Below are 15,426 nucleotides of genomic sequence, written 5' to 3' on the forward strand. Positions count from 1 at the left end.
CCTTTCTATACGGCGCCGCAATCACGTAATTTGAGGGAAGCATGCAATGCAAATTAACTTTATATAAAATAATGAAATTTTATTATGTAACCCCAAAAGGATAATAATAAAAATTATTAAGTCGGCGTATAAGACAAAACACAATATGGAAGATTCACACATAAATGAAGCATGCACCACAATATAACGAGAATTTTGATTACAGCTTGCCGGAATGCATGATTGGCGGTCTAGAAGAAATTTCTAGCTACGTGGTCAATACTTTTATTTCCACGGACAGCAATCGCAGAGCTTATGAATGGTAGACTCGCATGAAAATAGAATAGAATAAAATTGACGTACAAAAAAACAATCCGATTTCATCAAGCCTACTAACGTTGTAGACTGAAACACGTATCGCATTAGAGGCCAGGACATGCGATAATGAATTACAAAGAAAAGGGCCAAAGAAAGATGCATCGGGCAGCTTTCAGAAAAATTGCTTCCTAGCGTGTGCTTTTGTTTTGACAGTACAAAAGCGTAATTCACAACGAGGTGCACTCAGCATATAGTTGAGATGCAAATTGTTTGAGGGCCTGTTGATGCTAGTACTAACAGCTGCAGTTCGATTCAGAGGCTTCCTTGCGCATCTGAACTCAATAAATTTCCTAAAGCGCAGCACATCTATTGCTTAAGAACTAACTTGCCATTGAATCTAAAAATATATAACCGAGAAAACAAAAACTAGTGCCGGAGGACTTATATCTAACTTGATGCGTTTGCAGCAGAAAAATGCGATTTTAGTACTCTATCCAAGTCTGCATTATACCTTAAAGGGGCCCAAAAATACAAAACCTGGAATGGCATTACCAAGCTGCCTGCCTAATTTCGGATGTCGCTTCTTGAATTTTCTTCTTAAATGAATATAGACTTTTCTGGCCCTTAGCCTTCCAATCCACAGAGGCACTTTGCTTGAAAATTTCCGATATGGCCGTTGATCCCGTAGAATCCTTGGATGGAGTGTCATCGTACTCTGGACAGAGGAAGAAGAAGAGGGTCAGATGATCGTTTTCTAATTGGGAAGTTGATGTCTTAAGTGATGCTTCCACTTGGAGCCACAAAATCATGACAATTGCCAGTGAAAGGAGGACATTAGGTCGACAATGAGTGCCGAATCTCTTTTTGCAAGCAAATAGTTCTCCTGATGGAGAATCTACATCAAATGAAGATCCAGAACTATCACCATATTGCTGACTTAAATTTCATTGATGGACTAGAAACTTAATTACCTGATGCCATGGGGAGCTGATACTGCCTTTTAAGGAACTTCGAGGCCTCCCGGTCTTTCTTATGACACAATATCCGTATCAAAATTTGAGCATCTTCTGGGACGTTGCCACGCTTTTGTGAATCTAATCCTGACGAGATGTGTTCACTGGCATTTAGCAGCATCTGGATCAAGACATCAGTCTGCATAAAAGAACAAAGAAAGTCATCTTCCCACCTCGGCAAACTTGTTCAGTAAACTTTTTTTTTTCCAGAATCTGCAATTAGACCTGAAAGGAGTACAAGTGTAGTATATGTTCAGCAACTTTCGATTCTTGGTCCACTATTGAACGGGGAAGTCCCTCGCCTTCAGCTATAAAGAATTCCTACAAATGAAAGAACATGTATGTTCAGCTAATATTTAAAACAATAATATGATAGGTAAAGGAGGATGGACTTACCTTCAATGTATTTAGATCATCTTCCATCAGCAAAACATCTGAATCAGAAAATGCACGAGAAGAGCCTCCATCAAGCAAGACCCAGACATAACCCTCCTGATAAATATAACCCATACGAGGTCAGATTTTGAGCAATCTAACATAAGACTATAATATAGAATAATCAAATACCAGCGAAGCTCGACAGATGCTCAAAACGACAAGATCTCTCAAAGAATCATCCAGCACTCCACAAATATGGTCAAGGACCTGGGGATGATACAATTTTTTCAGAAACTTCATGGGATGACAGTTCTTAAAATGCATGCAAATACAAACTTGAGAGAGTTATGATCTTACAGTATCAAACTGTGGAAGAAATCTATCTAGTCGAGCATCTTCAACAGTATCCCGGTACAACCAGAGGAGAAATGTATCTCTAAGATCCCAGAACACCATTCTTGACCCTACAGATCAATTGAAGGATGAAACCAGTAGAGAGGTCATAAATGCATTCAGGGTGAAGCTTGAGAGACACGTCCCTTGTGAAACTTTGTAGGGAGTTCTTTTTTTTTTTTTTGAAGAAATAACTTAGTAGGAAGTTAAATATATCAATTTGATGGAAAGAACATTGAGGCAGCACTATTTGTAGTTATTAAATATAAGATCTGTCAGCTTACCTATCAAGTCACAAATTTTTCCAATAGCATCAGTGGAAGAATCCTTTATGCAAGTGAATGTACTAACAAAGAGTTCATCAACTGTTTCATCATAAGTGAGAAAATCCTCTTCTGAACTTTCTGGAGGCTCTTCTTTCCCTGGGAGATGTTAAGAGCGAAAAAGGGTTAACTTGTCTATTGCCATCAAAGACAAATACAGATAATAACAGTCCATATACATAGATACAATCGGTTGAAGTCCGACAATGATAAAGTTGCAAAAACTCAACTGTCCTCATGTTCGTAATCGGAAAAAAAGTTTCCTTTGCCTAGTCACAAAACTTACCCAGTTTGTGATTTTCAATCGATCTCAACTCTGCCCAAGATTTTCTGAGACCACCTTCTAATATGCCAATTTGTTTCTTAATATACTGCAAGGAGACCAAAGACGATGCAATTATGTGTGAAGAACCCAGCATGCTAACATAATGACCCTTAACATCAACCATGATTACAACCATTCACCTAAGTTAAAATTACAGTAGGTGTCATTGTATAAAATATATAGATATAAACGCTGAATCAGACAAATAGTTGAATGAAGGATTAAGCCTGCAACGTAATACATATGAAAGCTAACACTTCATTTATATGTATCCTGCTGAATGAGCAAGTGCATTTACTTGAAGAGTGTTTAATCTGATACAGAGCTTCGATATGGTTGAGGCGGCTAATTTGCCATTCACTGTGTTGTCGTTGAGGGTAAACTCTATCACCTTTCTCCTAATTATAGGGATATTCATCTCCGTATAGCGAGTTAGAGGAGGAGCAGAGGGCAACAAATGTTTCTTGTCCACTGCAAAGCAATGAGCATAAAGTGACAACTCATCAAGAAGAAGCCGCAGGATACATAGAAGACACCAATTACAATAACTCCTGTCAGCTTTAAACAACGTAAATCACATGGCCTTCGCCCCCTCAGTTACTTCAAATTTAGATCATCATGAAAAAAGAATTATTTAGCTTACATGCTTGTGGACAAATATGCAACTGATGGGTTATTTACCTAATTGTTCAGACACTTTCAATAGGTAAGCATCCAAGCTGTGGAAAATTACAGAAAGGAGAGCCTGCAAATGAGTCATGTTCATCCGAAGATTCCACCCGAAAAATTGATCCACGGTCTGCAAGCTCAAGAAAATGAATAAATTAGACTAGAATAGATCCATAATACATTAGGCATATAAAGAGGAACAAACATAGAGAGTACATAAACATAAATCAACAAATCGAAACAATTGGATGTCCGACTTGGGCCTATATGACATGACCGATCAATAGAAATACTCCAATACTCCAATGGGGAGGGTGAAAGAAGTCATGTAATGACTTTTAACAACATATTTTGAAAGATTAAACTCAAAACACGACCTTAACAGTCTTTGTGTACATCTGCCAAAGTTAAATTATAGCATAAAGCAACCACAGTGCTCTCACTGAGTATCTACAGCTCTGTCCCTACACAGATGTCTCAATTCTGAACATATCATTCAGCATTTACAGAGGCTACTTGGCTTTGCCCCAGTTAGAAAAGGCATTTTTTTTGTTTCAACAGTTATGTGGCAGCGGCATCACGACGATTATTAGATACAAAATAATAAGTATGGAAAGTTATGGATAATTACGATTGACAAACTAGTTTCAAAGTTATAATAACGTACCTCCTCTATTATCCTGAAAACTTCAACTGCCGATGCTGCCTGCTTTTGCTGAGATGATAAAGGCTCCCACTCCTGCACTTGTCCAATAAGGAATCACCTTTTTCGGTCATTTTTCTACCAGTGAAAGAATTACGTCCACAACCCTCCCACCCCTCCACCAACCCAAAAATCTGCGTCCCCTACTACCCTGATTTATTTGTATGAATAGTACATCTAACTAACTTCCATGCCATCTAGTTGCTATCCGAAGTAAACATCACTATGATATTGGTTTCACCTCAATATCAGACGCACGTTCAATCCATTGCAAAATACGTGTATGCTGCGCAATAACCCAATCAAGAATGATTGGCCCTGCAAGTTCTTCAATCTGCAGAACGAAAATGTAGGCAATGTCAGAAATATAAAGTCAAACAAAACTATAAATCTACTGTTGTGAAAGGGAAGTGCATATATACACACACACATACACACGGATAACCATGATTTAATTAACCAATGAGGTTCTCTACAGATATGCAGAAGTTGAAAAAAACAGGATTTGCGCAACATTGTTCCAAAAGTTCATTTTTAACAAAATGTCACTTCCTCAACATGTACAGGATCCACTATCTACAAAGGATCAAATAGGATAACAAATACCATGATTTAACTTGCATAGAAAATATGATTTCCCATGCTACGAAAGGTGCATTGAATTAGGGGAGGGGGCGGAAAAAAGGAAAATGATTGTCAACCATCTAGAAATCAGCTCTGGCATGACTGATGATCAAAACAGTAAGTGTACCCACTAAAGTATAAATTACTAAACTGCTAATGATAAAGAGTTGAGCGACTTTGATCAAGAAAAAGTGAGGGGGGAGAATCGATTTATCATAACAGAAAAACTTGGAGCAAGAAATAGTGAAGGGGGGGGGGGGGAGGAATCAGTTTATTATAACAGAAAAACTTGTATGAAAAAGGAAAACCTTATAATGGTCCAGTTCCTGGATCAACATCCTGTCTTCTTCACATGCAGACATATACAAACATGTAAGACCATGATCAAACATATTAGCTGCTGAAAGCACCGATCTAACATCCTCAGAGACGCATGACAATTTCTCTAGGTAAGGTCCCTGCATATGAAAAAATCAGAAGCACAAAAAGATTTGGGAAGCAAAATACCAACAAAAATGGAAGGGATAAGAATTAACGTATGACAAAGTCAAACCAGTCGTTCTCCATAAAATTTGTTGAGTTTTCTGGCTGAAATTATCCCAGCTTCAGGACACCAACTACGAAGTTCTGGGTAGAAAATGCTAAACTCCCTCTTGGCCACCGAGTGTAGTTCATTAGCAAGTAAAGCGAGAGGATGCATTTTTTCCATTTTGGATTCCAAATCAACAGCACTCGCTACCTACCAAATGAATTTGATCTTATGTGACTAATTTGGAAAGCCAATAATATACATGTAAACGAATATATATTATCGATGGAAGTATATAAGTGGCTCACCCGACAATACTCAGCCTCAATGGAACTCTCTACGTAACTCTTGAGTTTTCTCGTAGCACTTTTGTCCGAAGTATTTAACTTGATGAGCTACATATATGAATCCATTTTCACAAAAATACCAGTTGTCAACACTACAAATCCTCAAAGCAGATCCAAGGGATTTTGACATTTTCTTCATTATCAAAATCTAATATGATATCAAACTATACTCAAATAAAAGCATGAAAACCCCACATAAAAAGCTTCTGTGCAGGTATTTGAACTTGGATTCTTCTCTATGGTGTGATGCGATTATTGCTTCTAAATTTGGTAATACAAATATCTTTTTATAACTTGATGGATGATAATTAATACATTTAGCCTTGATTCTGAGAAGAAGTTTGCATGCTTAACTTTCAATCCCTAACTTGTAAATTGCTTAAAATATGTTATGCCTAGGATGTAGAGAATTTGATTTGGAGAAATTAATGATTGTCCCAATATGCATAGATATCTCTATGGCCTAGTCTGCCATAAAAATGACGAAACTGAGAGTTCGACATTGTGCAGCACACATTTAAGCTTCATAAACAAACTTCCTGTAGAGAGACAGCATTAGGCCTTGCAGAAACAAGCATAATTTAGCCAGTTTTGAACACCACTTTATTACCATTCAACCAAACATTTACCATGTTGATCAAACCAAATGAGTCAAAAGAATGTCTAAGTTCTATGGATGTTCAACTTAATCTTACTGACCAGAGCATTTATAAATTGCTTTCTTTCAAAGGCGTGTATTTTTCCAGAGCTTTCCCCTACCTAGAGCTACCAGAGATCTCTTCTTCTAAGGACCAGTAAGTAGATGCTCACATTAGATGTTCCAGTTGTACTAGAACATGGAAGATGAATTTCTTCTTGGATTTCATAAACTGACCTTAATTCCAACATAATCATCCATCACAGGAACTCCAGTTATTGACACAAGGGTCATCACCCTCCTAAAATTAGAGGTTTCCTGAAAAAAAATTTCATAATTAGCGCATCCCTCACAAAATACAATTTGCGGAGTATTGAAATTTGAAAATGTGGACAAATCCATTGTGAACAGTGAATTTGGCATAGCCAGCATATATTCACAATTTTACTGAAAGATACAGATTTACATTCAAATAATGCAGGAAGCAAACATATTCCGAAGACCACTTTCAGCAGAAGATGAGGTAAGCTAATAAAAATTTTAAAACGCTACCTTTCTGAAATGCTGATGATAATCTTGCAATTTACTGTCACACCAGATGCTTATAGAGTGAAAAATAGCCTCTACAAGACTCAAGTTTCTCTCAGTACCGTTGCATTGCCATGAACATTTAAGGGCATTTACATAAGGGTCTTCATTCTGGTCGCCACCTTCATCACTAAGAACTCTCTCTAGCTTGAAGATCACATACTCTAGCAGTGAAGGTTCTTGTGTCGCCAAAAACTTCAATTAGAAAGCAAACGAATTATGCAATTACTGAATAGATTGATAACAGTTGTAAGTACACAATTAATATACCTACACATATTAAGCCCAATCAACTCAACTGGGAAATTTATCCTATCCCCAAAAGGCAAAGTGCAGTAAAAGAAAATATATCAAGGCTATATACAGAAATTATCTCGTTTTATTAATTTTGTTGGATTGGTAATGAACAAAATTTCTGGCATTATATAGCAAAGAGGCACAAGTTAAAATCCCTTAGCAATTTTCTTAACGATAAATACATAGAATTCCAATGATATGAACAGAATGAATGTACATATCTTTACTAGGATGTCTATAATTATGTCTACAAGCGGCCTTTCCATGCTACAAATGGATTGCTAAGTGAAGTATGTGAATAATATTGACCTTAATATATAACAACTTGACAGTGGATTAAAACAATGAGTTATTAGTCTCTATAAATAATAAAAAGATTTAAAGTTTACGCAATAAATAATTTAATCAAACCTCTGCCACCCTCCATGGGACATGCAATTACTTTGATCATGTTAATCTATCAATGTTAAAATGACAGAAAAAGAGAAGAGACATTAAATTGGGAGGAAGAGGGAGAAAAAAGGCAAGAGAAGTTGGTGAATTGGGTTGGCAGTTATTTCTCAAATTACTCGTCTCTTTAAATATAGTGGTTGAATTAACTAGAAATGATGTGCCAATGAACTTTGTTGGAATGAGAAAATGAGACAGACACAAAGCTTCTCCTATCTAGTAGTATAGAAGATATGCACGTATATTCATGCGAAACATAAGAGGAACGTCTGAGATATATCATACCTGTTGGAAACAGAGCCAGATATATAAGACTTCATGCAACTTCTCCGTGATGCCTAAAGTAGACCAGGTTATCCGCACAAGTTCTAGAATTTCATCTGCTTCCTAGTAAAGTAAGAGTTGTCAAACTAAGCAGCTGCAGACAACAGTAATCCACATAATAATAAATAAAGATAAAGGTACCTCTATGAGATGGCCCTCATCAAGGATATCAAATACGCCAAGAAGAAGTTTTTCATAAAGTCTAATATTCAGGTGATATACAGCAGTCCAGTAGTAGGTTTCACTTTCAAAACCAAACTTTCCAGGTAGAGATGACAACTTTGTAATAACCTGCCAAACAGCTGACAGAACCTCAGCACGTTCAGATAGAGACATCGTTGAACTGCATTCCTGCAATTTGGAGCAAAGCTATGACATCATCAAAAGATATTGACAAAGCGAAGTTTTTGATAGGATTTTATTTATCAGGGCATTGTAAATCTACGAACATCTAAAACTGTATATCGAGAAAGAAGAAAATGACTATAGATTTGGGGGGTGGGGAGGAAGGGGGACACTGTAGATTAAGAAGAGGAAAATATGCCTTCTGATCTCTAGTTCTTGCAAGAGAAGTTCTGGCGACCTGACGCTCGTTCTCTGTAAGATCAGCACAGGAATTGATAATTTCTTCCAACATGCTTAGCTGAAGACAAACAGGAAACAACAGTAAAAAAGCCACCATCAAGTCAGTCTATTATCATTAAAAATACAGCTCCAGAGCTAGAAAATCCCAAATGTTTCTAAGCAACTATTCTAGCATATTAGAAAGAGATCCCAATTCAACATGGCATCCACTCTCTCAAGGAGATAAACATTAAAACTGCAGTTTCAGGAGTAACATTCCTCTGCAACCATTTTTAGCCAAGTGTTGCTTTGTTGGGTTTGAAATTTACAATACGAAAGGACAAAAAAAGGAGTAGAAGCATTACTCTATATCCAGCAGGCACTGCTATAGCTGGTAATCAATCATCAATGGAGAAAAGAAGAAAAAGAAGTTCATGTATGAAAGTTGAGGGGCCATTGCCAACTATCGTAATAGTTTAAGCTTGTTGGATGAAGCTGTAATTTGTTACCAATTAGCTAACATCACAAAAGAAAAACAAGCAAATAAGAGCTGAAAGGTTGGCCTATCCACCGTGTGGAAGCAGAACAGGAAAACTTTTAGCCTCTCTTTTTTTTCTTTTTTTTTTCCAGCGATAAAGATAGAAGAACCCATTAAGAAACACTGAGAAGACGAAAACTAAGCATGTAGAAAAAAAATAAAGCCAAAAGAAAAGCCTATCACTAACAAAGAAAAAGAAGCCGGTAAATTCTAGTAATACATGAATCTACCATCTATACTCCTGTCTTTACCAAAAATTTACATCTATAAACCAGCTACATTGAAACATGTAGGCTTTTAAAAACTAGGACGACGATATACTGCAAGCCCAGAACAGCATAATAAGGCTAGTTAACTAAGGTCAAAAACTAAGCCGCCAACTGCCGGCTGGTAGCAACTAATACTATAGCAGGTCTGCCTTACCCACATCAATCGCTGTCCCTAGAAATAAAGCCAACAACTGGTATAACCAAAAAAATAAAAAATAAAAAAGACCAATGAAATTTGAGTCACCATGCCATCTCATACTTCCAGAAGATAGGACTGATATGATAGATCTTACAAGAAAAGACAATGGCGCATCGGATGTACCTGTCTACTCTTCCACTGCACACAGTATTTTTCATTAGAGAAATCTGACTCATGAATGTCATGCAAAAGACCCAAGGAGATCTGAGGTACATCAATTCGCCCATTTCTACTTTCAGCAAACTGTGTCAACCTCCGTTTAATGTACAAATCCATTGCTTCCGAAATCTAGTAATAGAATGAAGTTTTGCAATTTAGTCAGCACAAGAAAGAACAAGAAATAAGTATTGGTCATGCAACTGAAACTAAATGCTGACTGAATAACTCATCCTCAAGACAGAAGTTAGTTCTTCACACATCAGTTTTGTCTAAGCTTCCCTTTATATAAAGTGGCAGAATTCTCAAAATTCTTCTTCGTTCTTTTCCCAGAACGTTTCACACTTATCTTGATTTCTATATGTTTGACAACCTATATTATAGATTTATAGACTGCAAGCATTTATATTCCATGCACCACTTGTGGCATTCTCTGAAAAGCTCTCCCCTTTTCAAACAAAATCAGTATCTTCATGGTCTAGCCAATTTATGAGCATAATCATCCTCTCTCTTTTCCTCTATATTTTAATCAGCTTAATATCCACTGACCTTGCATGCTCTACTTGGTCAATTGTCGATAATGGATTTGCAATGACAAAGTAACATGAAATTTAGGACAATGTAAAAAAATAGCCTAAAATTCGGGCATATTCTTGTTCTTAGTGCCAGGACTCAAGTAACATATTGCAAAGAAATTAATAGCCCTTGGATAATAAAATTATAGCATTGCTTGCATTTTAAACATTTAGAAATGAAATGTGATTGATTAACACAAACTTTACCTTATTATGAGTGCGATGCTAAATAATACAATGTAATGTCAAAACAAAGATAATATATGAGAAGACTATGCAATCTAGTGCCAAATCACATACTCGAGCTCAGCAACTTTTATGAGATAGGCAAACAAGCAATAGTATGACGAGTCAATTGTTGGGTACGCTGATGTAAAAGAGAGAAACAGGATGCTATCCCACAATAAGAAGGATAATTTCTTGCCTCCATCTGAGTGCGGAGAGTATTTATGAGCTCCAAATGTCTATGAAGAGGTTGAGGTTCCACATGCATTCTATTCTTTTTGCTCTTCATAGCCGACAAAAGTCTCGAACCTTTTTCTTTTTTCTTCTCCTGAACAAGTAGGTCCATCCTGGTTATTGAAACAGCAAGTCTTATGATTCAGTCCAGGAGGATGGTAAGATGTAGAATGAAAGGCCGGAATACAAATCTAAACATACTAAATAAATATCAATGAAAATTGAGATAATAGAGATGTCCCAGAAGAGGAGAGAGTACCCATTGAAAACCATAGATGCAAGTAATATTTCGTAGGCTGATCCTTGCAGGTCATCATCAGACAATCCTTCAAAATTCTGAAGCTATGTATCAGTTTTCCAAAATGGTGCAGATGTCAAAATTCATCATAAAAATAAGATAATGCAGACACCAGCATCTTCCATTAGCCATTTTTCTGTCTTTGTGGTTTCTATCATACTAATTGAAGAACAGTTCAAAATCCATAATCTTCATTGATTAAAATTTTGCAGGACGAATCATACTAACATAACAAACAACTACCTGTTACCAGGCATGGTAATCCTAGCGAAGGAACTTTGCCATCTGCAAGCTTCAAAGGTGTAAATGAGGCCTCTTGATATGTAAAACCATCATTATCTCTACCCTCAGAATTTGGTAGAGAAGTTGAAGCAGGATTGGTGCTACGCATTACATCAGGTCGAGGAGGCACACGTCGAGGTGGAGATCCAGACAGGTCAGGATCCGTAATTAAAAAAAAGGAATTCTTCAGTTGCAAATGCATCTGCCAGAGAAAACAAGAATACATGAACTAACGAGAAAATATCAAGTCATACGCTACAAATTTAGATAAATTTTCAGTGCCCTGTAGGAGAAATGCAGCAATAGATTATAGCAGGAAAAGTTTTTTAACAAACCCGACGAATATTTGTAGAGAATAAACTTGCCCTCCAAAATTGTAAGGCAAAACTTTCTCGTTTAAATTATCCATTTCAATTTTTATATTTTTGCTTTTATTTTCTCTCTTTTGGCCTAGAGCTTGACTATGTCCTTCAAACAATATATATTACTGAGAAGGGAAAAACCATAACAAGTGGCGTTTCCAAATACAAGTAAAGCTTGTCATGTATGTTTCAGCATTGAAAACTACAAGGCACACAATTATCGAACCATAGACACGCAATGAATTCGGAACAAGCATATGCTCGGCGCTAAAATAGGAGATTCAGTAGCGTCCTCACCGAAATTGGATAAGCGGATTCACGGTGGTACTGCTCCGTCGCTTCGGCAATATCGAAAACTCCGCCTAGTAACACAAACAACACAAAACAAACAAACACGGCCAGTTCAGTAACAGCAAACTATTACAGCTCGGCTGAAACTCCGTTCTGAGCTAAGCTACAGCGGAATTCAGCTGAAGTTCACGCCAATACTCACCGGATTGTAGGCGGCTGAGGACATAATCAGCACTGATAGTGTCTAAATCGACGTCGGAGAGAGAGGAGGCGGCAAGGCCAGCTGGCGACGATGATGAGGAGGAGGAAATCAGGTACTCCAAAAGCTTCCGGCGATCGCGGCGGTACTGATGGAGCAGAGAAGGCTCCATAGCTGCGGGCTGCTATGGTGAGCTGCGGTACTGACGAAGGAACCGAAGGATGTCTTCACATAGAGAGAGAGAGAGAGAGAGAGAGAGAGAGAGAGAGAGAGCTCAGTGATGAAAAAGAAGAAGGCGCCCTTGGAATGACTTTTCATCTTTTTGCAGCGTTCATTTCAACATTGGGCTCGGAGAGGGGACGAATGTCTTTATGCTTTGTTTGAAATTTTCGAAATTATTTATCCAGAAAAGGAGAAAATCTCGGACTTTAATTAGCAAAAAGTAAAAATAAATGTTTTGGATCAGAAAATTACATTTATATTTATTCAAAAGGGAGGCCCATAACTCTAACCAGATGAGCCCGTAACCGGGAAACGGCCCTAGTGGCTGAGCCCATGTATGCGTCTCCTTACAACGACACAACTTAACTCCATTTAAATAAAATAAATCATACTCCGTTTAACTCCACTTTAATTTTTTTCTCAATTTAACAATATAATCATTATTTTATTTTTTTCTTCAATTTAATAATAAATTCTCCCACGTACTTTTTCTTAACCATTATTACAATTAATTTTTAACACGAAATTATTTTAACTATTCATTATTTTTCCTTCAATTCAACAACATAATTATTACATTTTTATCTTTCTCTTCAATTTAATAATAAATTCTCTTACATATTTTTTTTACTCATTATTACAATCAATCTTTTAATAATAAATTTTCCAAACTACGTTTGTCTTCATTCCATGAAGTTTAATAGAATCATACTCTACTTCATTACCAAACGTCATCTAATATTTTCTTACTTTTGGCTACAGATAGGCTCATGATCCTAGTAAAAAATAAAAAAGGAAAAAGAGAAAAAAAAAATAATAATAATAATAATAATAATGTAAAGTCTTACAAATGAATTCATAATATTTCTGTTTCAAATATTAGAGGATAAATTTCATTACATTGAATTCATTTCGTTTGTTATAATTAATTAGGCCTACGAAAACATTTTGTCGCGTAATTTCACATCGAATGATGCCTTTTTCAAAGTTTCCTGTCAATCTATGATGATTTCTTTGGCGATGCATACCTATGTATGTATCATGTCGAAAGAGTTACCTTAGTTTACCATCTTTAATTAAAATAGTTGGTTAAGCACTAAAGTTCTGTTATTGCAATTTTGGCACTTCATTTGGAACTGGCTTGACAACTTGGAGAGGGCAGATATAGAGTCATCAACATGAGGTCTCCCTCATTCTTCCACTTTATCCTCATCGAGCACTATAGTTGTTTTCTTATGGGTTTTTTTTTTTTTTGGGCCCATTTTTCTCTTGGCACCATCAGTTTCTTCGCTGGAAACATAATAATTTTCAAAATTTTTATTCTTAGTTTTTCTTATAGGGATTGAAGTTGCCATTTTTCTCTTGTGATCATGTCAGAAGGATGATGCCATGGGGAGGTATTCCCCGTGCAATAATTTCTCCACGGGGAGTGGCTTATAAGCAAATGTTGCGCGGACTGCTATGTGTGTGTAGTGCCAGTTATTTTCCTGCCATGCAATTTCTTCATGGCCGATCCTGAACATGTCCAAGAATAATATGAAGCTCGGTGCTTTCTCATTGATTTTTATAATCTATTTAAGAATCAATTTTGCCGCAAAATTAAAGTCTTGAGAAGTGATAATGGAACAAAAATTTTAGCAAGGGAGTTCCAAGATTTTTCCTCTGCACATGGCATAATTCATTAGATGTCTTGCACTGATACGTCGCAACAAATTGGTCGAATTGAAGGAAAACATCAGCATATACTCAACATTGCTCGAGCACTCATGTTTCAAGCGTCATTCTTGACACGTTTTTGGGATAAATGTGTCTCGATTGCCGTACATCTGATAAATATAATGCTGACACCTCTTCTGGGTAACAAGAGTCCAGACGAGCTGCTCTTTGGAAGGCCACCCGACTACTCAAATGTTCAGGTTTTTGGATTGTTATGTTATGCCCCCGTCCGAACCAAGGATAAATTCGAATCACTGTTCCGGAAATGTATCTTCATTGGCTATCCTCATGGGAAAAAAGATCGGCAACTTTACGATTTGAAAACTCGACAAATATTTGCGTTGAGAGATGTTCGATTTTGTGAATTTACATTTCCTTTTGCTACGGAGAACAGGGAAAGAATTAGTGTGTGGAGGGGTAGTCCCCTGCTCTTGAATGGCAACATCCATTCCTCCGAGGCCACTATGAATGCATGGTCTGAATGAGAACAACCAAGCCGAACAAATCACCAATTGCTGGATTACCTTGCTGGACAATTAAGCCGGTCCAGTGGGCAGCTGGGCCAAGACAGTGGAGCATCCAAGGCCCATTTGAATCACCAGCGCCGGTCCAATCTGATGGGTCCATGGATATTACACTTAGTCCAGCTCGATCAACCCCAGCCCAGGCCACAGGAGAAACACGAGCTGGAATGAAGCACAGTTCACAGCCTGCACCTGGCAGTGGGCTGGAACGAGACAAAATCCAGTCCACTCCGACACTTCCTATCTTAGCTACTGACTAGCAAGATTTGGCGGAAAGGGCGAGCAGGTGTGGGACGGGCTGAGTGTATTTCGAGCAGTCAAGAATGCCCCAATATAGAGATTGAGGAGCACACTTCTAAATAGAATGAAGATCACACATTACCTGGAAAAAACAGAGGTGAACTTACGACGTTCTGAATGAGTTACGAGTCTTCCGAAACATTTTAAGGACTTCATTGCTCAGACTCACACGGCTCGATATGAGATCCCTTCCTCAACTCGCCCATCTTCACAGGCTTTTCAGGTACGTCCTATCCTATTGAGCGATTCATTGAGTATTCGAGTATATTCGACAGCCACGAAGCATTTATAGCTGCTCTTAATTCTGACAGGTAGCCCACATCTTATCGGGAGGCTATTCGAGATCGGAGATGGAGGGATGCAATGACGGTAGGAAATTCGTGCTCTCGAGTCAAATAGGACTTGGACCATTGAACAGCTCCCTAATGGCAAGCGTCCAAGCGCTACGGGAGTGTTGAACGATATAAGTCCCGATTAGTTGCGAAGGGTTACACTCAAGTGGAGGGAATTGATTATCATGAGACATTCGCACAAGTGGCTAGCCTGGTAACTGTGCAATGTCTTTTAACTGTTGC

At 37.6% G+C, this 15,426-nt stretch overlaps 1 protein-coding gene across 2 annotated transcripts; it reads right to left on the reverse strand.

Moving 5' to 3' along the window:
- Positions 1–314: 314 nt before the first annotated feature.
- Positions 315–12,410, reverse strand: LOC116204066 (protein unc-13 homolog). Of its 2 annotated transcripts, none has more exons than XM_031536124.1 (26): positions 12,093–12,410; positions 11,897–11,961; positions 11,199–11,439; positions 10,917–10,983; positions 10,623–10,770; positions 9,591–9,755; positions 8,442–8,540; positions 8,039–8,248; positions 7,859–7,960; positions 6,791–7,021; positions 6,476–6,556; positions 5,563–5,649; positions 5,279–5,464; positions 5,034–5,183; positions 4,343–4,435; positions 4,066–4,137; positions 3,411–3,528; positions 3,028–3,200; positions 2,691–2,775; positions 2,366–2,503; positions 2,046–2,152; positions 1,878–1,955; positions 1,707–1,802; positions 1,536–1,631; positions 1,269–1,449; positions 315–1,012 (listed from the first exon to the last, which is right to left on the reverse strand). In XM_031536124.1, exons 1-26 carry the CDS (start codon positions 12,259–12,261, stop codon positions 846–848), a joined length of 3,405 nt encoding a protein of 1,134 aa, XP_031391984.1. In that variant the 5' UTR covers positions 12,262–12,410; the 3' UTR covers positions 315–845. The 2 variants fall into 2 exon arrangements, with proteins under 2 accessions (XP_031391984.1, XP_031391985.1); XM_031536125.1 differs by having other exon boundaries at positions 10,917–10,993; positions 12,093–12,403.
- Between the last annotated feature and the right edge of the window lie 3,016 nt (positions 12,411–15,426).

Source organism: Punica granatum, chromosome 4 (genome assembly GCF_007655135.1).
Source record: "Punica granatum isolate Tunisia-2019 chromosome 4, ASM765513v2, whole genome shotgun sequence".
Classification (NCBI taxonomy): domain Eukaryota; kingdom Viridiplantae; phylum Streptophyta; class Magnoliopsida; order Myrtales; family Lythraceae; genus Punica; species Punica granatum.

Coding starts and splice junctions, on each gene's coding strand:
- LOC116204066 (XM_031536124.1), bottom strand. CDS start 12,261: ATGGAGCCTTCTCTGCTCCATCAGTACCGCCGCGATCGCCGGAAGCTT. Junction 7,961..8,038: donor ATGAGGGCCATCTCATAGAG/GTACCTTTATCT, acceptor TTACTTTACTAG/GAAGCAGATGAAATTCTAGA. Junction 1,956..2,045: donor TTCTTCCACAGTTTGATACT/GTAAGATCATAA, acceptor TATCATCCCCAG/GTCCTTGACCATATTTGTGG.